This window comes from Loxodonta africana, chromosome 4, assembly GCF_030014295.1.
Source record: "Loxodonta africana isolate mLoxAfr1 chromosome 4, mLoxAfr1.hap2, whole genome shotgun sequence".
NCBI classification, from domain to species: Eukaryota; Metazoa; Chordata; class Mammalia; order Proboscidea; family Elephantidae; genus Loxodonta; species Loxodonta africana.
This window is the reverse complement of record NC_087345.1, coordinates 157,069,309-157,096,454: the sequence shown is the minus strand read 5'-3', so window position 1 is coordinate 157,096,454 and position 27,146 is coordinate 157,069,309. Positions and strand designations below refer to the sequence as shown.

General features: G+C 38.0%; 1 protein-coding gene across 6 annotated transcripts in view; it reads left to right on the top strand.

The window, feature by feature from the left end:
* Positions 1–27,146, top strand: part of RSU1 (Ras suppressor protein 1) — a 249,856-nt gene that overhangs the window by 118,152 nt on the left and 104,558 nt on the right. For all 6 annotated transcript variants that reach the window (XR_010321956.1, XR_010321957.1, XR_010321955.1 and 3 more), the window contains one exon: positions 1,737–1,869. Coding sequence is in view for 3 of the 6 variants with exons in the window: in XM_010590702.3 (XP_010589004.3) it covers positions 1,737–1,869 (133 nt within the window). In the remaining 3 variants the exon portion in view is untranslated. The remainder of the gene's footprint in view (positions 1–1,736; positions 1,870–27,146) is intronic.

Sequence of the window (27,146 nt, the reverse complement as noted above, 5' to 3'; positions counted from 1 at the left end):
TCATTTATCTTTCATTGCTGAAACTCAGATCCGCTAGGAGATGGGTTGCTTAATAGTGAACTTGCATCCCAGAGTACAATTTATTATCCTGAATTATTAGTTATAACAAAATTGGTAGTAGAACTTCAGGACAAGCATGTTACTTTGGTTGTCTTGGGAAGAATAATTTCTGGGTGTTTATGTTCAAATAGGTCCCCTGTGTGGCACAAATGGCTAAGCACTCAGCTTTTAACCAAATGGTTGGTGGTTCATTAAACTCACCCAGAGGCACCTCTGAAGAAAGGCCTGGTGATCTTCTTCCAAAAGGTCACAGCCACTGAAAACCCTATGGAGCACAGTTCTGCTCTGAAATGCATGGGTCGCTATGAGTCAGAATCAACTCAACAGCAGCTGGTTTGGTTTATTTTTGTTTGTTTATGTTCAGATAGATTTGAGCTGTGTACCAGGATCCTGAAAATGGACTTCTTAAGTAGGGTTTTGGTTTTTTGTTTTTTTTTAGAGAGAGACCTTCAGTGAGTCTGCTGCCAAATAAAGCCATGTACATCTTTGCTGCTTAACTTCTCTGTTCTTCTCTCTCACCCTTCCATAGGTGAGCGTGTTATAGAAAGTTTGTTCACATACTGTTGTTTTCATTTTTAAGTACACCACACATACATACAAAGTAGACAGAGTGAACTGATCATCACCACAGATGATATCCAGATAGGGTGGTGCCTGCTGGTGGATTTATGCTGCTTTCATTAACTCATCCTTGATTGATCTAGATTGAAATTTAATTTGATTGCCTCGCCAGGCATTGTAGAAAGAATATAAGATTTGAAGTCAGGATCCTTAGGTTCGTATCTCCACGCTGACATTTTTCTGATCTTGGGCATGTGACATAAACTTCCCCAAGTTTCAGTTTCTTCCCCTATAAAGTGATGCTAATGACTGACCTTAGGGGTTGCTGCAGAATTAAATGAAGAATGCTTTCAAAAGGCAATTTGTGAATTGATAAAAGCCTATTGCCAATGAGTCGATTCCCACTCATAGCGACCTATGGGACAGAGTAGAACTGCCTCATAGAGTTTCCAGGGAGCACCTGGTGGATTCAAACTGCTAACCTTTTGATTAGCAGACATACCTCTTAACCACTACGCCACCAGGGTTTCCGTAAACTGAAAAGAGTGGTATACAAATATTAGGTTCTGTCATTACCCTGTTAATGAGGTTCCTTTAGTGCTGATTCTCAGATGTGCTTATGGTACAGGAGTAAAGTAATAATACTTGGACAATATTCTTACCTCTCTTCATTCTTATTTATTTTGGCTCATTAAAAAAATGGGGTTGATCAGATTGGGCAAGCAGTGATATACATTGCCAGGAAGAACTTTCAGGGGGTTCTATTGTTGTTCTATTAATCTTGAACAAGTCTTTATAGTCTCAGTAGCAAATACCTAGAAAAATAAGGCCTATGAACATAGGCAAGAATTTCTTCCAGTTTTTCTTCTCCTATACTCCATTTCCTCTCTTCCTATTTCCTTTTTTTCTTGTTTCCTCCCTTTGTTCTTAATTTCTTACGCCAAGGGACTGTCCTAACATTGTGTACCGGTGGTGACTTGGGGTAAGAGATCCAAGAAAAATGAAATCAAATGGCCCAGGAGGTACTTAGAGTTGTGCTAATAGGGCAGAACATCTTAGACCTGTGTTGGATGAAATGACCTTAACCTTCTTTTTTTCTCTCTCCATCTTTCCAGGAAACTTGGACTTAACTGGTCAGAAGCAGGTATTCAAAGCGGAGAACAATCCCTGGGTTACCCCGATTGCTGACCAGTTCCAGCTTGGCGTGTCCCACGTCTTTGAATACATCCGTTCTGAGACATACAAGTAGTAAGTAGCCTATGATTTTCTAAAATGGTAGGCTGTAGTTTCATAGTATTTGTGTAATGACATGATTTAAAAAAAAAAAAATACCATGTGACATTGTCATGTTAGTGGTAGTTAACTCATAGCATTTTTAAATTTTTTTATTAAAAATGCATATGGTAATTATCCCTTATTCCGAGGTTATTTTAATTGGCATTATAAAATGGAATTTATACCAATTTTGTTTAGAAAAATTTTAAAGTATTAGTTGAATATTCATGGCACTAAGAAAAGTCACTAGACACATTCAGATCAGAGCATATTTTTGTTTTCTTCTTTGAATGCAAAGAATTATAAATGTTATGAATGAAATTGCACCCTAAATAAGCAGTTTATTTATAAAATCGGTAGAGAATACTAGGAAAACATGATTCTATTCTTTGGAAGCTTTTGCTCTAAAGAAATGATAATACCTCTAAGAGGAAAGAAAAGACAGAAAAAAAAGGGGGGAGGGAGGAATCAGTTAACTGAGAGTCACAACATCACAGTACCTCAAGCCCTCCGTCCATGTTAAGGGGAACTGAGGGAAACCATCCCTGTTGTGGCCAGTTGCTGCTGAGTCGATGCCTGACTCACGGCCACCCCATGTGTGCAGAGCAGAGCTGCTCCATAGGGTTTTCAAGGCTGTGATCTTTCAGAAGTAGATCACCATACCCAACTTCTGAGGCATCTCTGGTGGGTTTGAACCACCAACCTTTTGGTTAGTACACCAGTACTTCACCATTTGTGCCACCCAGGGAACCCAAACTATCTCTAAACCTTAGTTACCCCTCCCTCTTTCTTGCTCAGCGTTTCAGGATTGGAAGGCATTCTGCCACCCCGGTCTGCTATACATGAACTTAGGAAGAGTTAAGAATACATTACATATGAAAGTGCACCTAATTTTAATTCCATTTTTCCTGACTAAATTGTGAATTTAGGGGTTTTGTATTACTACCAAATTAGGCAATTCATCACCGTTATATGATACTACAAACTATTTGTAATCATTTGAACATGGTTAAGATTCTGAGTAGATGAGGTTTCTTGGCACTGGTTGATTTAATTGATAAGCTGTTTGAAAGGAAATATATGATACGTTTTAATCGGTAACATATTTGATGCATATGTTCTTACCTCTGTTATTAGCAGCCTGTTTTTAAGGTTCGAAGTAATCCCAGCAATTTGCCTGTTAGCTTATTTTTTGTGTGTTTGGTTTCCTCATGGAAAACTGTATTCTCTTTTATACAGTTAAATCAACACTAAACAGGAGATTTAGGAGAGCCAGTGTCCCCTTTCTGTGGAGCCCTGGTGGCACAGTGGTTAAGAGTTAGACTGCTAACCAAAAGGTCAGCAACTCCAATCTACCAGCTGCTCCTGGAAAACCCTATGGAGCAGTTCTACACTGTCCTGTCGGGTTGCTGTGAGTCTGAATTGACTCCACAGCAGTGGGTTTAGTTTTTTTGGTGGTGAGCCTCTGCTGGGAAAATACACTTGACTGAGCTCCTGGGGGCAGGGACATGTTTGTGAATTCTCCCTTCAGTTTTCCCCTCCTGTCCTCCTTGGGAAGGAGGAGAATGTAGGCTACATTCCTTATTTCAGCTTTTCTTTCCTCTTCCCATTCTTACATAGTAGCTATCAAACACTAGCCAAAAACATGGACTATTAGCGAAATAAGACACTAAATCAAACTTAGTGTTTTTTTTTTTAAGTGTTTTAAATGCCACCATTATGCTTTGCCAGAGTAGTATATGTTGATTTTTTAAAGCTAATGTCCTCTTTTATATGAATACATATGTATTAGTGTATCCTCGTGTAACTAGTACACAACTTATTTCTTTAATTTTTTAAACCAGCACTTCACAGAGGACTTTTAGTATCCTTCCAAACGATCTGAGAAAAATACTATTCTAATTAGCAGGTACTTGGACACTTTTTAGAAGCTGTACATGTGGTGGCCTCCAGAGAGGGCAGTTTAGTCATTAAACTCTTATTAAAAAAAAAAAATAAAAATAAGTTTCTGACTCCCGTACTTTAGTCTTAGATCCCCTATTCTAAAACTTGTAATTCCTGATCTTCAATGATTTGTCTCATTTTATTTAATCTTTAGACTGCCATGAACGTATATCTTAAATCGTTTTGGCACAGAAAAAGTCAGTAAGTTCCCCCCCAAACAATTAACCCATTCTCTAAATGAGAACAGTAGAGAACTTATAAGGGTTTGTTCATTTTCATTCATGTCTGTGGTCGACTTTCACAGTGACCTTCATGTTCTAAGCACATCCTCCAAGGCCTTCTGAGTCTAGAGCTGCAACGGGCAGAGGTGATGGATTATCTGATTCACAGGCCCTAATGGACTTCACAAAGAGACACAGACATAGACGCTTGAAGCAAAACAGCGAATTCAGTGTTTAAAAAGAATTAAAATACTTTGAAATGACTTAACTTGATGAAGACGTGAACTTCTGCTGTTCAGCAGGAGGTGGTATGGGTAGGTGTGTCTGGTAGGATTTTGAGGTATAGTTTTTCAGGAGATCATTCTTTTGAGTACATACTGGGTATTAATCATGTCCTTCTCATCAATTCTTATGTGGAGATTGCTCTTTGTTCATTTATCGTAGTTTCCACAAAGGGAACGTATTGGCTCTTGTCATTGCATTGTCCATTATAAGTTATTTCCTCTGTTAGAGTAGAGTAATTTGCTTGGTTGGGTGGTTGAGGATCAGATACTACAAGTGCTTAAGCTTTAGTGATTTCAGACTGCTGTTGAGTTATACAATCACCCTTTAACTCTTTATTTGATGACTGTTATCTCCTGGTTTGACCTCTTTTATTTCTGTGAAGCAGGATTATGATAGACTAGTCACCACTTGTTAGGTTTCCAGAAGGTAGATTTTTCCCAGGAGGGCCAGTCAAGTTGGAGTCCGGATCCTTGACAAGATTCTTTGTGAAAGGGAGTAACTCACACTTTTCACATTTCCGTCAAGGGAGGTGGATAGAAACTGCAAGCCATTTTAAAAGCTGACAAGTTAACTCTTAACAAAAGAAGAGGTTTGACAAATGTTAGGCTGGAAATGTGTTGGCTTGAAAGAGACATTTGGAAAACAGGCATCCTTGCAAAGGCTGCACGTCGTGGAACATCGCAGTCCTGGAGCCTCATTTCCAGGGTGGCATAACTCAGAGGCTGCTTCCCCTTTGTGCTGTCTTGTGGCTTTCTTCTCTGTGGGGAAAGGCTCTATGCTCGCTTGTTTTTAGTTTAGTTTTTTAATCTGAAATGAAGACTGGCCATATTATTACTCATGTTAGTTAATGAAACTATTTAACAAAGTGATGCTTAGTGCATGGTGGGCAATGATGAGAAAAATACTGGAAATTTGTTTTCACTAGAAATCTACCAATTTAAATTATCTTGTTTGATTTGTAAGGAAGAATACCTTTATCTGCCTGTTACTGTTTCTCAAGTTGTGGGATTAAAACTAAGTAATGTTTTCTTTGTTTCTGCACTGTGTGCAAACCTATTACAGGCTATAATGGACTTAAATGGGCTTTATTAAGCAACTCTTATATCCTCTACTGGTTGCTGATTCAGTGGCCTAAAAAAAACCCTTTGCTATCCAGTCAGTTCCAACTCATAGCAACCCCATGGGGTTTCCAAAGCGCGAGTCGGGGATTCGAACTGCCAACCTTTTGGTTAGCAGCTATTGCTCTTAACCACTGCACCACCAGGGCTCCTTAAATAATTTAAGAGATGTATCTGGGCTACCAAAAGGCTAGAGTATTTCAAATCTAATAGGTGATCTCATTTATTTTAAGACAGCCCTTTGCAGAAGGAAATCATGTCTAATAAAAACTCTATAAAAGATACACAGAACTTAGCAGGTGGTTTTATAAATATCTTCAGAAGGATGGAAGAGAGGGTTAAACTTTCAAGACCTTGCTAGCAGTTAGTGAATTTTGCATGGTGACAATCAATATACAGAACGACAGAGTTTTTTCTTTTTCATTACCATATCTGAATATAGCTCAAGTTAAGTCACAGAAAAACAGTGTTTCTTTATAGTAGCCATGAAAATGAAGAACCAGTTTTTTTCCTAAAGTTTTTGACATAAGATTGTTTTTATTTTTAAAAGCACACTATGTATTCTGTTCCTAGTGATTTATATTTCCTTTATAGACCCTGGTTGCGTAGTGGTTAAGTGCTACAGCTGCTAACCAAAAGGTCAGCAGTTCGAATCTGCCAGGTACTCCTTGGAAACTCTATGGGGCAGTTCTACTCTGCCCTGGAGGGTCACTATGAGTCGGAATCGACTGGACGGCAGCTGGTTTGGTTTGGTTTTTGGTTTATAGATGCTACATATGTATATTTTGGGTCTTTTTTTTTTAATTAGTAAATGTATTGTCACATTTTCTCCATAAGATGAAATGTGATTTAAAGTTTTGGACATCTCTGGACCTATTTGCATGTAAATGTGTTACATTTAACTAATGTTGCTAAGAAATATCAAAGAGAAAAGGGAAACCCATAAAATAGGCAATATTTTGGGTGGTATTGTCAGTGTCATATCTCCTACCTCACATTCAGTTTCAAGTTACATAGCGCTCCTGTATCGCTAGATCGTAAGTATGGCAGGAGCTCAAGAAGGTGGAGAGTGTTTATCCCACTGAATAAGTGTAAGTCAGTACATAATTTCAACTGTTGATCTTTGAATTAGTTGCTTAACTGTTTCTGTATGTGGTCATGAGCTATTTACTACCCTGGTAGATTAACGCCTCCCCTGCTTCAGATACCAGGAGGACCACAGACTACGGGAAGAACACCTGACAGTTTTCTCTCTCTTCCTAGTTTTTTGATAGATCACTTAATTTTACATTTAAAAGTATTTTCCACTTGGAAGAGTTTTTCCTTTTCTGCTTTGTAACTTGTTCACCACTGTTATGCATATAAATGCTACAGATAATTAGTATTTTTCCATTGACACTGTGCATTTTCACAATTTATTTGATAGAAAGTTTTCCCAGGTCTTTGAAGCTTCCCTTTTCTACAATTTTATAGCTCGTGCAAAATGGTTGAGTTTTTTAAATGGAAGGTGCTTTCCATTTGATATTTCCAATGCTGATAGTTACGGTAGGGAACCTCTACCCTCTAAACCTGTAAAGGTCAAAGGTGAACCATCCCAGAGTTTGAAAAACAGTTTCAGGAGGCTAGCTGGTATTCCTGAAGGCATCTAGAAGACCACATTTTATACACATTCTAGAATATTTTCATCTCGTTGTTCCATAGATACAAACCCAGGCTTGGAAAAACCAAAACCCATTGCCAATAAGTTGATTCCAACTCACAGTGACCCTATAGGACAGAGTAGAACCCATAGGGTTTCCAAGGCTGTAATCTTTATGGAAGCAGACTGCTACATCTTTCTCCCGCTGAGCAGCTGGTGGGTTTGAACCCCTGACCTTTTGGTTAGCAGCCCAGTGCATAATCACTGTGCCGCCATGGATCCTTAGACTTGGAAAAGATCTCTTCATAAATCTACATTCATTTTTTCAGTGCTTTCCTTGGCCCTTGAATTTGTGGCCATATCTCAAGCTTGCCTGAGAGCTCCATAGGGGCTTGGTAGTTACCAATTTTGACCAGTGAGAAGGATCTTTGTCAGTCAAAAAAAAATGACTAGTACACTTAATATTTTAGAGTTGTGATAAATATTAGAAAGGTAAAAGGGGCAAAAAAACACAATTGTTATATCAAAAAGGAAAGAGAGATATTTATTCTGAATCTTACACTATAAAAGTTTTTATGACTTTAAAGAGATCAGCCTTTCTCTCTCTCTCTCCATGCCATCCCTACTTGATTGTTGACTAACAAGCTTGCATTCAGCATGTCTTGTATAGATTGTTACAGTATCAATTTAAGGTAAGTATGTTTATTTTCCTTCTGTCAAGTAAGACACGTTACCTATATTCTACATATATACATATATGTAGAATATAGGTAACGTGTCTTACTTGACAGAAGGAAAATAAACAGACTAGACTCAATCCACACTCTAAGATGTGTCAGTTTACTGACACAAGAAAAGATATTTTGAGTTCCATTTTTAGATGATATTCATTCGATGTAATCATATTGAACTACTGAATATTGAGCCACTCAATGAAGTGAAATCAATCAGCCCTAAACATTGATAACCTTTATTAACTCCCAGTAATCTTAAAGTTCAAGGCTTGATGCTCTCTATATGGCTAAGATGAGTTATTGCCTACATTTGCTGTTTTTATTTGAGAGATAAATTTAACAGTGGCGCTTTTATAATCAAACTGTCTGTGATTTCTATTCTCTACACAGTAATATCTTGTTTTATTACCTGCTGGCTTTTTATTTACTGGTCTCTTAATTTGGTTGGACATTGTGGGCTGTTGTTGTTTTTTCCTGTTTGTTTTGTTTTGTTGTTTGTAATTGCTGGCAGTTCAGAGTATTTCACTGTTAGCAGATATTTTGGTTTAGAATGCATATTGTGAAAGAGTTTTTATCAACTTTATTACACAAAAAACTAAAATATGAGTTGTGTTCAGAAACATTTGTTGATGCCTCAAATTAGACACCAAGCATTAAGAAAATAACTTGCCATATTACATTCTATTCTGTTTGTATATTATTTCATACATCTTTTTAATACTCATGTTATAAGAATGTTTATGGTCAAGATAATTTTCTTTCCACTATACCATAATAGTTAATTTTTAAATAGTCTCATTTGGAACATACAAAATTCTAGCACCTTCAAAATGTACATACTTTTTATTCTCTATACTATTACATGGTATTTTTTCAGAGATTAAATAAATTATGGTTGAGGTTTTGGTTATTTTCCATGGCAGGTTCACTGAGCAAGGACTCTGGCTTTCTTTTTTTCTGCCGATATCTTATTTTGTCTTTACTAAAACACCAAAAAACTAGTTGCTGTCGAGTTGATTCCAACTCATGGCAACCCCGTGTGTGCCTGAGTAGAACTGTGCTCCATAGGGTTTTCAGTGTCTGATTTTTTGGAAATAAACCACTAGGACTTTCTTCCAAGGTGCCTCTGGGTGGACTCGAATCTCCATTCTTTCGGTTAGCAGCCAAACATGTTAATCATTTGCAGATGCCCAGAAATAGCGTTCATTTTTTATCAGTTTATTCTACCACTTTTGTTTTCTTCTATAGACTTCCCACAACTTCATAAGTAAGCACATTCTGTTTATTAGTGTTTGTGTTTAAATGGTTTGATAAGCCTTCATCCATCCAGGCACCACTCCCATACCTGTCTTACATGCTTGGCCTTCAGAGCTGCTTTGCTTATTCCTCTAAAACATAGACATTCACCACTGTTTCATTTTTAGGGGCACACAGGATAGGCTCGTGTTCCTGGTAGTGGGGTCGGTGTGTTTATTTTTAATCCTCTTTTAAGAATGGACCATGTGAAAGCATCATCTCTTGGAATCTCCAAGAGTAGATCATTTCTGAGGGTCTAAGCAGAAGCTGGTTGAAGATACCCGGGAAATGAAAGGCACCTAATAAAATCCTCTTTGTTGTACTTGACTAGAGCATTCAAATGGGATTATGGGATTAAGTAGAATGCTAACTGTTGGACTCAACACTCTTTTTTTTCACAAGAATCTTAAAGAGGGAAGATGAAGTGTGGAGGCCTTTGTGCCTCTTGACTGCTTCATGCAGTAGGACCCCTCTAGTAGTCATAGAATCCTTGGGATCTTTGCAGTACTGCATGATCACTACAGGAGTTTTACCCCGTCAAATATGGACTCAGGAATTTCTTGGCCCATTTGGGGGTTCTAGTAGCACAACTGGAGCCCACCTACCTTGTCTCAGGAGATCTCTGGATAAGCGAGCAAGATCAAGACTAGTAAAAGAGGGCACAGAATTCTCTTCTCATGTAATCAAAGCTGGTTTGTTTTCCCAGGGTGGAGACATCAGAGAAGGAGTGCATATTTCATATGAGGCACTATGGTATAAAGACATAGTAAAAAAAAATTTTTTTTTTTAACATACTCTGCCGAAAGCTCTGAGCAAAAAGAAGGGGAAATAAGGAATATTTAACATATTTAATCTTTTGGAGAAAAAAAGCTCTAGATTGATTAATTCCCATTATAAATCTAGATTTTTTTTAAAATCAAAATATATATTTTTTATAAACAGAAAATATATATAACTTATAGCTATATAGATAAAAAATATATATAGATATAGATAGATATATAGATATGGTACATGTATAGGTCTGTTCTCAGAGGCCCTGCTCTTAGAAGTAGCTTCTAATCCCAGTTGTCGGTGGTAATGACCCCATCACACCTAGTCTCAGCTTCTCCATCTTCAAAGCAAGAGGCTCAGACTAGATCATCTCTTTATTCTGAGAACATGTTTATTGTCTATATTCACAATAAAACTGGTTTTTTTTTATTATTTAAAAACAAATTTTTTTGTGTGTGCTTTAGGTGAAAGTTTACAGCTCAAGTTAATTTCTCATACAAAAATTTATACATGTATTATTATGTCACCCCAGTTGCAATCCCTATAATGTGACAGCACACTCCCCTTTTCCTCACTGCTTTTCCCCTGTCCATTCAACCAGCTCCTATCCCTTTCTGCCTTCTCAATCCACCTCCAGACAAGAGCTGCCCATTTAGTCTCATGTATCTACTTGAGCTAAGAAGCACACTCTTCATGAGTATTATTTTATGTTTTATAGTCCAGCCTAATCTTTGTCTGAAGAGCTGGGTTCGGGAATGGTTTTAGTTCTGGGTTAACAGAGAGTCCAGGGGCCATGTCTTCTGCAGTTCCTGTAGTCTCAGTCAGACCATTAAGTCTGGTCTTTTTACGTGAATTTGGGTTCTGCATCCCACTTTTCTCCTGGTCCGTCAGCGACTCTGTGTTGTGTTGCCTGTCAGGGCAGTCGTTGGTAGAAGCCAGGCATCATCTAGTTCTGGTCTCAGGCTGATGGAGGCTCTGGTTTCTGTGGCCCTTTTGTCTCCTGCGCTAAAATTTTCCTTGTGTCTTTGGCGTTCTTCATTCTCATTTGCTCCTGGTGAGTTGGGATGAATTGATGCCTCTTAGATGGCTGCTTGCAAGCTTTTAAGACCCCAGATGCCACTTACCAAAATGGGTTGCAGAACATTCTCTTTAAAAATCTGTTATGCCAATTGACTTAAATGTCCCATGAAACCATGGTCTCCAGACTACCACCCCTGCTACTCTGTCCCTCAAAGTGTTTGGTTGTATTCAGGAAACTTCTTAGTTTTTGGTTTAGTCCAGTTGTGCTGACTTCCCCTGTATTGTGTTTTGTCTTTCCCTTCACCTAAGGTAATCCTTGTCTACTATCTAGTTAGTGAATTCATTATTTTTTAATTTTAGTCTAATTCTTGAATTTGCTCCCTCAAATCTTGATTTACTTTATTGATTTTTTTTAAGGCAATGGAAGACAATGATGACCCTGAATATAAATTGTTACAGGGAAATGAATACAAGATAAAATTACCAGATCAACCTTTTTATTCTATATTTTATGGACTATCTAATATATGTTTGGCAGTAACTTATTCTTACACATGAATTCCTGACACTTTCGATTCTTCAGACTTATTAATCAGTGTAGTCAGCACCAGAGCAATTTTATGAGACTTACCAGTCATCAAAAATTTATTATCAGATAAATCAAAGAAACAACTAGCATCTTAATAGGATAGAGAAAGTGACATGTAAAGGATCATTTGAGGCTGTGCGTTTTGTTGTCTTGTATGTCATATTTACAACCAGTATCATAGAATTTACTCGTAATTTCATGCAAAGAATCAGCAGGGCAATAGCTTCTTAAGTAAAACGTTTTCTCTTTGTTTTTCTCCGGTAACGTATTGTGTTTGGTCTAACTATACAGTTGACAATGTTCAGTATACGGAAGGTAGGCAACATCATTTTCCAGTGTTAAGCTTACAGCATTTATTTTAAAACAGTATCTATATTTTCTTCTGAATTTCATTATGGTTGTCATACACAGTTAAGGATTGTTGAACTCGGTCTTTTCCTTTGGGGTAACATTGCTAAACTTGAGCTCTTTGAGATGGCGTAGGGAATTGTGGTATACAGATTGCCTTTCCTGTGGGCAGGCTCCGTGTGCCTTCTGACTAATGTGAGAAACAGGCTTAAGTCTGCTGTATTCTTGATACTGTTTTAGGCACCATTTTGAAGGTATAGTAAAGCCTTGGGTCTTTATTGTGTGAGGTGAACTACTTGGAGGAGAGCTTTTCCATCGTCCTAACTCTTATCTTAGAAGAAAAGCCTGGTACTCTACTCTGAAAATCAGCCAGTGAAAACCCTATGGATCCCGATGGCCTGATCTGCAGCCTATGGTTTGGATGGAGCAGGACTGGCCAGCATTTCATCCCGGTGTGCACGGGGTCACCATGAGTCAGGCCAACTCCGCGGCAGCTAAGAACAATAACAATTCTGTCCTGCGTGCACCAGTTTCTCACTATTGTCTAGGGCAGAGGAGTGTGGTTATGGGCCAGGCAGGAGCTGAGCTAGCGCTAGAGAGCCTTGACACAGATCCAGTGGGAATGGATCCAAAAAGACAGGGTGGGTTGCTTTCCATCAAATATACAACCTGCTTTCTATTGCAGGCCTTCATCCATGCCGTATTCTCTATATAGAATGTTCTTTCTTTCCATCTTTACCTATTTAATGCTCAATTATTTTTGAAGTCACTGGCTAAATATTGCATCTTCAGAGACATTGTCCCTGAAATTCTCCTACTTCCCTAGGTCCTTTTTTTTTTTTTTAATTGTGCTTTAGATGAAGGTTTACAGAACAAATTAGTTTCTCATTAAACAATACACATTGTTTTGTGGTAAACCCTGGTGGCGTAGTGGTTAAGTGCTACAGCTGCTAACCAAAAGGTCGGCAGTTTGAATCCGCCAGGTGCTCCTTGGAAACTCTATGGGGCAGTTCTACTCTGTCCTGTAGGGTCACTGTGAGTTGGAATCGACTCGATGGCAGTGGTTTTGGTCTTTTTTTTATTGTTTTGTGACATTGGTTGCCAACCGTGCGACATGTTAGCACTCTCTCCTACTTGGCCTTGAGTTTCCCATTTCCATTTGTCCAGGTGTCATGTACCCACCACCTTCCTGTCCTTGCCCCTGGGCTGGTGTGCCCATTTAGTCTCCTATATGTGGTTGGGCTACGTTTATTATTGTTTGTTTTATGGGCCTGTCTAATCTTTGGCTGAAGGGTGAACCTCAGGAGTGACTTCAGTTCTCAGTTACAGTGGTGTTGGGGGCCCATACTCTGAGGGTTTTTCCAGTCTCCGTCAGACCAGTAAGTCTGGTCTTTTTTTGTGAGTTTGAATTTAGTTCTACATTTTTCTTCAGCTCTGTCTGGGACCCTCTGTTGTGATCCCTGTCAGAGCAGTCTGTGATCTAGTTGTGCTGGACTCAGTCTGGTGGACGCTTTGGTACTTGTGGTTCATTAGCCCTTTGGACTAACTTTTCCTTTGTGTCTTTGATTTTCCTCATTCTCCCTTGCTTCAGACACGGTGGGACTAATGAAGTATCTTAGATGGCTGCTCACAGGCTTTTAAGACCCAGATGCTATTCACCAAAGTAAGATGTAGAACATTTCCTTTATAAACTGTTATGCCAATTGAGCTAGATGTCCCCTGAGAACATGGTTCCCAGCCCTCAGCCCAGTAATTCAGTCCCTCATGGAGTTTTGATGTGTCTTTGAAGCTCACATGACCTTACCTTGGTCAAGGTGTGCTGACTTCCCCAGTATTATGTGCTGTCTTACCCTTCACCAAAATTACCACTTATCTATTGTCTATTTAATGCCTTTCCATCTCCACCCCTCCCCTGCCTCATAACCATCAAAGATTGTTTCTATTTGTAAACCTTTTCATGAGTTTTTATAATAGTGGTCTCATACAATATTTTTCCTTTTGTGATTGACTTATTTCACTCAGCATAATGCCCTCCAGATTCATCCATGTTGTGAGAATGCTTCATAGATTCATCATTGTTCTTTTTTGTTGCATAGTATTCCATTGTGTGTATGTACCATAGTTTATCATTCATCTGTTGATGAACACTGACGTTGTTTCTATCTTTTTGCTATTGTGAATAATGTTGCAGTGAGCATGGGTGTGTATATGTCTATTCTTGTGATGGCTCTTACTTTTCTAGGATATATTCCTAGGAGTTGGATTGCTGGGTCATATGATATTTCTATTTCTAGCTTTTTAAGGAAGCGCCATATCGTTTTCCAAAATGGTTGTGCCATTTGTATTCCCACCAGCAGTGTGTAAGAATTCTAACCTCCCCGCAGCTTCTCCAACATTAGTTATTTTCTGTTTTTTTTCATTCATACCAGTAACGTCAGGCTGATATGGTGTCTCATTGCAGTTTTGATTTGCATTTTTCTAATGACTAGTGATAGCGAACATTTCCTCAAGTATTTGTTAGCTGCCTGAATGACTTCTTTGGTGAAGTGTTCATATCCTTTGCCCATTTTTTAATTGGATTACTTGTCTTTTTGTTGCAGAGGAATTAGGTTTTCCTATAGACTTTAGAGATTAGACCTTTGTCAGATTTGTAATAGCCAAAAATTTTTTCCCAGTCTATAGGTTTTCTTTTTACTGTTTTGGTGAAGTCTTTGGATAAGCATAAGTGTTTAATTTTCGGAAGACCCTAGTTATCTAACGTGTCTTCTGGAGTTTGTTGTTAGTTATGATTTGTATCTTGTTTATGCCATGTATTAGGGCCTCTAGCATTGATCCTTTTTTTTTTTTCTTCTATGATCTTTATAGTTTTTGGTTTTATATTTAGGCCTTTGATCCATTTTTAATTAGTTTTTGTGTATGGTGTGAGGTATGGGTCCTGTTTCATTTTTTTATAGATGAACATCCAGTTTTGCCAGCACCATTTGTTAAAAAGACTGTCTTTTCCCCATTTCATGGATTTTGGACCCTTGTCGAGGATCAGGTGACCATACCCAAAAAAACCAAGCCCACTGCCATCAAGTCAATTCTGACTCATAGGTGACCATTGATGGATGGATTTACACCTGGGTTCTCGATTGTGTTCCAGTAGTCAATGCGTCTGTCGTTGTACCAGTACCAGGCTATTCTGACCGCCATAGCTGTATAGTGGGTTCCAAGGTCAGGTAATGGGAGGCATCCTACTTTATCCTTCTTCAGTAGTGCTTTACTTATCTGTGGACTCTCTCCTTTCCATGTAAAGTTAATGATTAGTTTTTCTATCTCGTTAAAGAATGCTGTTGGTATTTGGATTGGGATTGCATTGTATTTGTAGGTTGCTTTGGGTATAACTGATGTTTTTGCAATGTTGAGTCTACCTATCCATGAGCATGGTATATTTTTCCATTTATGTCGGTCTCCTTTGGTTTCTTGCAAAGGTTTTTTGTTGTGTTTCTTGTATAGGTCTTATACATCCCTGGTTAGATTTATTCTTAAGTATTTTATTTCTTTATACATGGTATTGCTTTCCTGATTTCCTTTTTTTAGTTCTCTTTATTGGTGCATAGGAATCCAACTGATTTTTGTATGTTTATCTTGTATCCTGCTATTATGCTGAATCTTTCTGTTAGTTCCAGTAGTTTTCTTGTGGAGTCTTTTGGGTTCTGTGTATATAGTATCATATCGTCCGCAAGGAGGGTTAGTTTTACTTCATCCTTACAAGTTTGGGTGCCCATTATTTCTCTTTCTTATTTTATTGTTCTAGTTAGGACTTCCAGCACAATGTTAAATAGGAGTGGTGATAAAGTGCATCCTTGTCTTGTTCCTGCTCTAAGTCCCTTTTATTGTCTCTCTCCAGAGTCTTTACTTTTCCTTTGTAGCAATTTTAATAATAATAAATAATATTAATAATAAATAATCACAATAGCTGTCAATTATTGAGCTTTTACATTGTGCTAAGTACATTATATGTGCTATTCAGCAATGTATCACTCAGTATTTATTTATGTGATCATTGTTTAGGTTTGTCTTCTCCACTAGACACTAAACTTAGAAAAGAATGCTACCTATATTTTTTGAGTTGGATATATGTTTTGTTTCCCTTAAGAATTTGGAATCTTTTTGAAAGCATGACTCACAATTCCTTCATGACTGTGCTTTGCATGTGGGGTGCACTCTGTCTTATTATCTAAATGAACCTCTTCTCATGCAGAGGCGACTTTGGCAGGTTACCCTGGTTTTTGAAAGATAAAAACATTCTGGCATCCTGAATGGGCCAAGCTATAGTTCTTGGGTTTTGCTGGTGCATTATAAATAATATTTGAGACATTAAAGTGCATTCTCAATTTATAATATTAGGTGAGGTTTATGTCTTCCAAATAGTCTTTCATTATTTTTATAGATCTTTTCACCACACTTCACTCACGTTGTAAATGAAACATTTCCTTGACTTCACAGATGAATTATGCTTGAAAGTGAGCTCTTCCTCCGGATGAACCCACAGGCTTTGTGGTTCATTTTGTGTGCCTTCTCTTTGTCTATCAGGCGGTATGTGGAGTGTGTGATTGTGTTTGTAAATGTGGAATAGTTTTGAGGGATACATAATAAACTAATAAGGGTGGTTATCTAATTTAGGGAAAGAGGCTGGATGGCTAGAAGCAGGTTGGGCAGGAGACAGCCTCACTTTTTACTGTTTGGTATCTACTGAATGTTCTATTTTGTACATTTATTTGCTTTTTGAGAAGCTTGTTAAGCAGTTAACAAAAACAAGTAATCACCAGGGCCCAGGAAGGTAAGAAGAAAGAAACCACCAAGGAATGTGTCTTTATAACTGGCTTTGTCTACTGCAATGTCCATTTCTCTTTCATTTGCCTAGATCGTGTGGAACCTCTTCTTACCAGTCTCTCTTTGATCAGGTACACCAACACTTCAAGGTGATGACCCCTCTTAGAATGCATCCTGGCTCTTGGGAGGGGATAATCTGGCTGAGAGCCTGAGAGAAGGTTTCTCACTAATGCAGTGCCCAGTCCTATTTCTGGCTTAAGTATGGTGAAATATTACATTTTTTATAACACCTCTCAGATAACATCAGGCTTTTCTGTAGCCTTGGAAGAATCTGTAACAACCCATTTTTCCTTCAGAATCCAATGGGAAAAGGTGGCATTGAGTTCCTCTTTAGGAGTATTTCCCACCTAAGATTTTAAGTGATTGAGAGATAGGCTTTTTATAACTGAAAGGTCATAAGGGTTTGAAACAAGGGAGAGTGGATTATTAAATTGATTGTGTATTAAAGGACGGAGGTGAGCTTCAGGTTCTATATATGAGACAAGGATTATTTTGTTTTCTTCTTGATCTTAATTTTTTTTTTTCCACTGTAAGCTAAAATGACGCATATGTTTGTGTGTTTCAGACTGTTTACATGAGATTATGAGCATTTATAATCTGTTCTTGTGCATTCCCAGTAGAAGCTGCGTGAGTGGAGATCTTTTAATAGAATGTGTCTTGCAACTAGCAAATTTATTCTGGTACTAAATTCTAGATAATTCCTAAGAAATGGAAATTTTCTCAGTAAAAGTTTTTGTTTTGAAATACTAAAAACCGTGGAACTGTGTTTTTTGTTTTTGTTAAGATTTCTAAAGACAGCTTTTGCTTTGTTTTTCTAAGTTTAATTAACAAGACAGGGCAATAAGAAAAATACTGGTCAACAAACTGACACAGTCAAAATATTCTTATTAATTTTATACTAGAACATGGTTAGAAAAAGAAATATTGGCAAAAGAGAAAAATGCCCCTTCAAGACCACCGCATGAATGCATTGTATAGACAAGGTGACTTCATTTTTACTGTGGGTCAAATACTAAAAATCTTGAACAGCTTATACTAGCAAAATTCAGGAACATGCATTATAAAGGCAGCTACTCCCCAACTCCCCTCTCCCTCATTTTTCTCCTATTCACATACTGACATCCAGGTATATTAGTGTGTGACCGAAATTGCCTCAGTTACGCCAAAGAGAAGGAACTGACTCACTGGTGGTTACCTCAGACTTCATCTCCAGGACTCTCATGACTCCAAGAGATGGGGGTGTTCACCCTGTCATTCACATGAGAAAACAGAGTCCCAGGTCAAGTGAAATGACTGATGGTTTAACCTACTGATGGATCCAGAAATCAAACCTAGTCTGTCCTACTTAAAAGAACACTCTGTCTCTAGGACTCCTTATTGCTTTTGGGTAGTATCTAGGAAGAAAATTAGGATGTGTTGAGTTTATGCTGACGTCCTCAAAGGGAAGCCAGTATAAGAAGCTTAAGGATACCTACATGAACACTTGACTTTTCTGCTTCTTGTTTCCAACTCAGCCTCCTACAAGGCCACATCTTCATCCTAGGGTTGAGGGAACATGCAGCATTTAGGGGTCCCTGAACAGCATCCTCACTGCCAGCTTTTCAGTCCCTGGAAGCCTGTCTGCTGCAGTCTACTCCAAATCTAACTTAATACCTTCTTATCTGGGTGGTTCTGATGCTACAGGTAAAATTCCATTTTCCCACAGGCACCACCCTCTGGTTCAGTGGGTGAGCATTCATCACTGGAATACAGATTTATATTGTTTTGTAGTTGGACTTCAATCAATTAATGCATATTGAAGGGTATGACCTTTCTCTAGCCTACTTTGTATTATTTATCTCTCTTGGACAACACTGTGGACCCCTGGTCTTTCTCAGTTCATCTTGTACCAATTGACTGAAATCAGACTGGCTAGTAAAGTCCCTTCCAAGCTTTCTCCTTGATCTCTTTTTTTGGGTTTCTGTTTTCTTATTAATTAAGAATTAAGGATTAATTCTCGTAGCCCAACAAGGAATTGGCTTTTCTTCAAGGAACCCTTACTCCTTTAAGTGGAAAACAACATTAGAATCTAAAATCTGAGTCTCAGGAGTACATGGTTTCTAAATAAGCATCGAGGATAGAGGAAGGCGAAACAAGGGCTACCAGTCATTTAAGGGACAGAGCAGAAAAAGTACCTTTTATTCACAGGAGCGTGCGTTCATGTTGATGTTTCCAGTTTACCTCTAGCTTTGTTAAGTTTGCCATGGCCTTACTACATTATCAGAATTTATTAATCCAATCACCCCTTTGCCAGGCTATACATACTAAATCAACCCATGTGCTTCCATGAATAGTGATCCCACATTTAAATGTCTTCCTTTTCCTTTCTCTTTCTGACCCTGGATTCAAGTGTTCTGGAATTGGCTGCTGAGTGTATGAGTTCAGGAAATCTCCTTGTCAATGTCCCCCAGAGCATCACCTATCTGAAAAGAAAAAGAATTATCCACCTCATTCTACGTTTTATACTAATGAAAGCTAAAGTGTGCACCATTCAGTAATATAAAGGCTTAGGTCACCTGGTATCTAGACAGAATCCCATTTAATTAACAGCAATGAAAGAGGAAAACCATACCAATACAACTTTTTGAGCTTTTGTCTCTTACCTCTTCTTTTGGGGGGGCACTAGTATTGTCTTTTACCATAAACATCTTTATGCTTTTATTCCATTTCTAAGTGACCTTTGGCTTATTCCCTCACCTCACTCAAATTTCTGCTCAGATGTCATTTCCTCAAAGTGCTTTCTGTGTCACCCTTTCTAAAATGGACCCCACAGCCCACCACTGACCCCTGCCCCTCACATCATTGTTCCTCTTGCACATGTCTGTCCCTGCCTTAGGGTGGAGGCTCACCAAGGGTAGGGACCTTGTTTTATGTATTGATATATCCCCAGTAGGCTCATAGGGTGCCTGGCACCTAGTAAGCTCTCAAAATAATTGATGAAAGAAAGCTGTTACTCTTCTAGCTGTACTTTGTAGCCTGCCATTTAGACATTTCTGCTGGAGGGAATTTTTAAAAAAAAACTCCAGTTAAACATACATTGCACATTTTTAGTGTTTCCCCCTTTTCTTCTTGTGTCTGAGTTGCTTAGATTTCATGATATTATTAGTGCTGGTTCCATCACCATAAATGTTTCTATGATGTTTCCATGGCTGCAGGCTTCCCTGACCAGCTATTTTCCATCTAATCTAGTAGCTCTTTTTAGCTAGGGTTTGAAAGAAATTCTGCACATAGAATTTTAGAGGGCAATATGAAAGAAGATTCCAGAATCTGTGAGAGGGTGTTAGACCTGGACTCAGCCTGTTAGCCTTTTTGGTTTTTTAATCAGCCAGGCCTCCATCCCCAAACTGGTGCCTGTGTGGTAGGACCTGGGTATTGGCTGCTGAGCACCTCAAGATGCAGGTGTAGCTTTGTCTTTATCATGATGATGTGAAAGAATCTATAAAAAGGTGAATTGGCAGGCTTGGAACTATAGTAATTGCTTAGAAATAAATAACAAAGAAGAGGAGAGCAGAGGCAGCTCCTCCTCCCCGTTCTCAAAATGTGAGATGTTTTGTTAACAAGTGAGAAAAACTATTTAGAGCCTTATCTCTGCACCTGAGAATGTAGCCACGAAAGAGCAGGAGAAAGCCCTCAGTTATCACTGACTCTTAGGGAACCAGAGGGCTCCGAGTCAGCCACGCTGAGAAGGAGTCCTAACCTGCAGTAAGTTGTGCGGGACTACTTATCCCCCTACCACCTGTGTAATTTAAACAGCAGACTGACCTGTCGCACAAGGGAGATGTCCTGTCAGCTGTGAGGAATGATGATGTCCTTAAAGAAATACTTAGTTTGCCTTACACAGGACACTGTCATTACACCACTTCCAAATTTGAAATGAAATTTTCTCAAAGATTGAAATAACTTTGTGTATTTCAAACAAAAATTCTCTTTGTCAGATTTTCACTTTTAGTAGTTTAAGAAAAAAAGATGGCATTTTATATATCTTTCCTATAAATAATGATTATAACCAAAAGGTCAGCAGTTTGAACCCACCAGCAGCTCCGTAGGAGAAAAGACCTGCCGATCTTCTCCTGTAAAGATTTCAGGATAGGAATCGCTCTGGGGCAGTTCTACTCTGTCATATACAGTTGCTATGAGTCGGAATCAACTCAGTAGCACACAACAAAGACGACATAAGTTCTAATTATGTGCATTTCAAAGAAAAATATTGTAGCTGCTCTGTGTACATTTACTGAAATCCCTGCTTTTGAAAAAAAAGTGTGGCTGTTTCTTTTACAAAAGAGACCGTGGAGGTGCACAACAGTTATCAAAACTGCAGCCAGTATCTCTCAGCTTCTGACCTCAGAACCTTACCAGATCTTGGTGGTGGATGACTCTGCCAGTGGAACTTGGGGCTCCCAGAGAAGCATTTCCATGGGACCGAAGGGCTTCTGAATACTCCCCAAACATGTAAATAAATTGTGAAGTATCTGTGGATACTAGGTGGGTGTGAACCCAGCCTCTTAACATCGAGCAGGTGCAGCCTTGGAGAATAACCCAGCCCCAGAAGGCAGGCAGGACTTCACTCCAGAGAACAGACCAGTAGATGTGAGCACTGACTCTGGAAGAAGGCTGCGTGGGTTCAAATCCCATTTTTACTTTTTGCCAGCTTTGTGACATTGAGCCACTTAGGTTTTTGTTTTTTTAATTTGACATATTTATTGAGGAACAACTGAAATACAACGTACTATGCATATTTAATGTGTATAGTTTGATAAGTTTTGACATATGTATACACTTGTAAAACCACCACCATAATCAAAACAGAGAACACGTCTGTCACCTCCTCTTATTGCCCTGTATGATCAACACCCCCCTCTTACCTCTCCTTCCTCTTTTACCCCTGTCCCCAAGCAACCCCTGATCTGCGATCTGACTGTAAGTTAGTTTGCATTTTGTATAGTGTTATTTAAATGTAGACACATAGTGTGTACTCTTTTTTTAATCCGGTTTCTTTTACTCGTCATAATTATTTTGAGATTCATTCATGTTGATCATGTATCAGTAGTTCATTTCTTTTTACTGTTGAGTAGTAATCTATGAAGTGGTTATACCACAATCTGTGTATTCATTCACCTGTTTAAATGTCCTGCTGATGGACATTTGGGTTGTTTCCATTTTGGAGCTTTTACAAATAAAGTTTTTGTGAATTTTGTGTGCAACTCTTTGATTGGATGTTTCCTTTTTTTTGGTACATACCTAGGAATGGAATGGGTGGATCATATGGCAGGTGCATGTTTACCTTCTTAAGTAACTTCCAAACTGTGGTACCCTTTTTCATACCCACCAGCAGCGTCTGAGAATTCTAATTCCTTCGTATCCTCACCAACACTTGGTATGGCCAGTTTTTGTTTGCTTGTGTTTTTATCTTATCATTCTAATAGATTCCGAGTGGTATCTCATTGTGGCCTCAATTCACATTCATCTGATGACTATTAATGTTGAACTTTTGCCATCCCTCTGTCTTCTTCGGTGAAATTTCTGTTCAAATATCCCCATTTTTAAAAAATTGTATCATTTTTTCTTAAGTTTTGAGGTTCTTTGTATATTCTAGATACAAATCCTTTATCAGATGTAAGCTTTGCAAAGTTTTTCTCCCTGTCTGTGGTTTGTCTTTTCATTCTCCAGGCGGTGTCTTTTGAAGAACAAAACTTTTTAATTTTGTTGAAGTCCAATTTATCAATATTTTCTTTTATGAATCATGCCTTTGGTGTTTCCCTGATCCAGCTTCACAAAAAATTCTCCTATGTTTTATTCCAGAAACTACATAATTTTAGGTTTTACAGTTAGGTCTATGATCCATTTTGAATTTAATCTTTGTATTTGGTGCTGAGTTTGGATCAGAGTTCATATTTGGATATTCAGGTGTTTCTACACCATTTATTGAAAAGCGTATCCTTTCTCCCCTGCATTACCTTTGCACCTTTGTTGAAAATTAGTTGTCTGTGTATTTGGGAGACTATTTCTGAACTCTCTGTTCTGTTGATCTCTGTGTCTGTCTTTATACCAGTGCCACACTGTTTTGATTAGTGCAGCTTTATAGTAAGTCTTAAAATCTGGTAGTATTAGTCCTTCACCTTTGTTTTTTCAAAGTTATTTTAGCTATTTTAAGCTTTTTGCATTGCCATACGAATTTTAGAGTCAGCTTGTCAATTTCTACAATAAAACATGTCTACTGGTATTTTTATTGGGCTGGTATTTATTCTTTTGTTGTCAGAGAACATCTTTCAGTGGTTTGGTTACTTTTTTGTATGATTTGAATCCTTTTAAACTTATTAAGACTTGTCTTATGGCCCACGAGATGATCTTTCTAGGTAAATGTTCTCTGTACATTTGAAAAGAATACATATTTTGCTGTCGTCGTGGTGTATTCTGTAAATGTCAGTTAGGTCACATTGGTTGGTTGTGTGGTTGCCTTCTATATCCTCGCTAATTTTCTGTCTACTTGTTCTATCAGTTATTGAGAGGCTGTTTTGAAATCTCAGTCTATAATTGTGGATTTGTCTATTTCTTTTTGCAGTTCTATCAGTTTTTGCTTCATGTACTTGAAGCTCTGTTATTAGATCCCTAAATATATAGAATTATGTTCTCTTAATGAATTGATTTATCACTATGAAGTAAAATTCTTTATTCCTAGTAATATTCTTTTTTCTGAAATCTACTTTTTCACATATTAATATACCCACTCCAGCTTTCTTTTGATTAGCTTTAGCATGGTATATCATTTTCCATTCTTTTTCTTTAACCCTATTTGTGTCTATATATTTAAAGTGATTTAACCAGCATATCGTTCAGTCTTTTTATCTCATCTATTATGGATTGAATTGTGTCCCCTAAAAATATATGTTGAGATCCTAACCCCTATACCTGTGAATATTATCCTGTTTGGAAACAGGGATCTTCTTTGATAGTGTTAATGAGATCATACCACAACAGGGTGTGTCCTAAACCAAATTACATCTGAATTATAGAAAGAGCAGAAGAGATACAGAGACACAGGGGAAGGACAGATGCCATGGAACACCAAGGAATGTCAAAGAACTCCCCAGACTATGACAAGGAAGGACCTCCCGCTAGAAACATCCCCTGAATTTGAACTTCCAGCCTCCTGAACTATGAGAAACTAAATTCTGTTCTTTTAAAGTCTCCCATTTGTGAAATTTTTTTGTTATGACAGCACTAGGCAACTAAAACATCTGACAATCTCTGCCTTTTAACTGGAGTATTTACACCATTTAAATTTGTTGTCATTAGTGATATGGTTAGATTTGAGGCTATCCCCTGGGTTTTTTTTTTTTTTTTCCTGTGCGTCCCTTCTGTCCTTTTCTCTCTCTCTCTTTTTTTTTTTTTTTTTTGGTGCCTTTCAGATTCTATATTTTATGACATCATTTTATCTCCTTTGTTGGCTTATTAATTATAATGTATTCTTTAATTTTAGTATTTTTTTTAGGGTTGTAGTATACAGCTTTAACTCTTCATAGTCTGCCTTCAAGTGATATTGTACCACATCACATGCGGTATAAAAAATAAGAATCTTAAAATAGTATAAAATTCTCATCTCCCACGCTTCGTTATTATTGTCATGCATTTTACTTTTACAAGTATTATGAACTCCACATTGTTAATACTTTTGTTGAAACAAATATTTTTTAAAGATATATAAATAAACAAGAAAAATTATATACATTTAATTATGTACTTACCATTTCTGTTGGTCTTCATTATTTTGTGTACATCTATATTTTTGTCTGGTATAATTTTCCTTCTACCTCAAGAACTTAACTCTAAAGTTCTTGCCATATGGGTCTGTTATTGATGAGTTCTTTTAGCCTTTCTATTTCTGTAAAACTCTTTACTTTTATTTTTGAAAGATATTTTCACTGGATGTAGAATTTTAGGTAAACAATAAACAGTTTCTGTCTTTCAATACTTTAAAGATTTTGCTTCACTGTCTTCTCACTTACGTTATTTCTGAGAAGAAATCTGCTATATCCTTATCTTTGTTCCTCTGTGTGTAGCCCTTCCTCCACCGTGGCTGCTTTTAAGATTGTCTCTTTATCACTAGTTTTATGCAATTTAATTTTAATGTGCTTTAGTATAATTTTCTCCTTGTTTCTTGTATTTGGGGTTTCTTGGACTTCTTGGATCCTTAGGTTTATACTTTTCATCAAAACTGAAAATTTTCTTTTTTTTAATTTTTATTGTGCTTTAAGTGAAAGTTTACAAATCAAGTCAGTTGCTCGCACAAAAACTTATATACACCTTGTTACATACTTCCAGTTGATCTCCCCCAATGAGACAGCTGACTCCCTCTCTCCACTCTCTGTTTTCGTGTCCATTTCACCACCTTCTAACCCCCTCTACCCTCTCATCTCATCAGGGAGGAGATGCCAACATACTCTCAAGTGTCTACCACCTGATCCAAGAGCTCAATCCTCACCAGCATCCCCTCTCCAACTCATTGTCCAGTCCAATCCCTGCCTGAAGAGTTGGCTTTGGGAATGGTTTCTGTCCTGGGCCAATAGAATGTCTGGGGGCCATGACCACTGGGGTCCTTCTAGTCTCAGACCATTAAGTCTGGTCTTTTTACAAGATTTTGGGATCTGCATCCCACTGCTGTCCTTCTCCCTCAGGGATTCTCTGTTGTATTCCCTGTCAGGGCAGTCATCAGTTGTAGCCGGGTACCATCTCGCTCTTCTGGTCTCAAAATGAAAAAGTCTCTGGTTTATATGGCCCTTTCTGTCTCTTGGGCTCATAATTACTTTGTGTCCTTGGTGTTCTTCATTCTCCTTTGATCCAGGAGGGTTGAGACCAATTGATGGATCTTTGATGGCCACTTGCTAGCGTTTAAGACCCCAGATGCTTCTGTCCAAGGTGGGATGCAGAATGTTTTTCTAATAGATTTTATTATGCCAATTGACTTAGATGTCCCCTGAAACCATGGTTTCCAAACCCCTGCCCCTGTTGCACTGGCCTTCGAAGCATTCAGTTTATTCAGGCAACTTCTTTGCTTTTGGTTTGGTCCAATTGTGCTGACCTTGCCTGTATTGTGTGCTGTCTTTCCCCTCACCTAAAGGAGTTCTTATCTACTATCTAATTAGTGAATACCCCTCTCACACCCTCCCTCCATCCCACCTCTCATAACCATCAAAGAATATTTTCTTCTTTGTTTAAACTATTTCTTGAGTTCTTATAATAGTGGTTTTATATATTTGTCCTTTTGCGACTGACTAATTTCACTCAGAATAATGCTTTCCAGATTCCTCCATGTTATGAAATCTTTCACAGATTCCTCACTGTTCTTTATCGATGCGTAGTATTCCACTGTGTGAATATACCATAATTTATTTATCCATTCATCCGTCGATGGGCACCTTGGTTGCTTCCGTCTTTTTGCTATTGTAAACTGTGCTGCACTGAACATGAGTGTGCATATATCTGTTCGTGTAAAGGCTCTTATTTCTCTAGGATATATTCCAAGCAGTGGGGTTGCTGGATCATGTGGTAGTTCTATTTCTAGCTTTTTTCTAGCTTTTTAAGGAAGCACCAAATCGATTTCCAAACTGATTCTACCATTTTACATTCCCATCAGCAGTGTATAAGTGTTCCAGTCTCTCCACAGCCTCTCCAACATTTATTGTTTTGTGTTTTTTGGATTAATGTCAGCCTTGTTGGAGTGAGATGAAATCCCGTTGTAGTTTTGATTTACATTTCTAAAAAAAAAAAAAATTTTTTTTTTTAATGGCTAATGATCGTGAGCATTTCCTCATGTATTTGTTAGCTACCTGAATGTCTTCTTTAGTGAAGTGTCTGTTCATATCTTTTGCCCATTTTTTATTTGGGTTGTCTTTTTGTAGTTGAGTTTTTGCAGCATCATGTAGATTTTAAAGATCAGGTGCTGATCGGAAATGTTATAGTTAAAAACATTTTCCCAATCTGTAGGTAATCTTTTTACTCTTTTGGTGAAGTCTTTGGATGAGCATAGGTGTTTGATTTTTAGGAGCTCCCAGTTATCTAGTTTTTCTTCTGCATTGTTAGTAATGTTTAGTATACTGTTTATGCCGTGCATCAGGGCTCTGAACGTTGTCTGTATGTTTTCTTCCATGATCTTTATCGTTTTGGATTTTATATTTAGGTCTTTGATCCATTTTGAGCTCTTTTTTTGTGCACGGAGCAAGGTATGGGCCTTGTTTCATTTTTTTTCCAGATGGATGTCCAGTTATGCCAGCACCATTTGTTAAAAAGTCTGTCTTTTCCCCATTTAACTGTTTTGGGGCCTTTGTCAAATATCCACTGCTCATATGTGGATGGATTTATGTCTGGGTT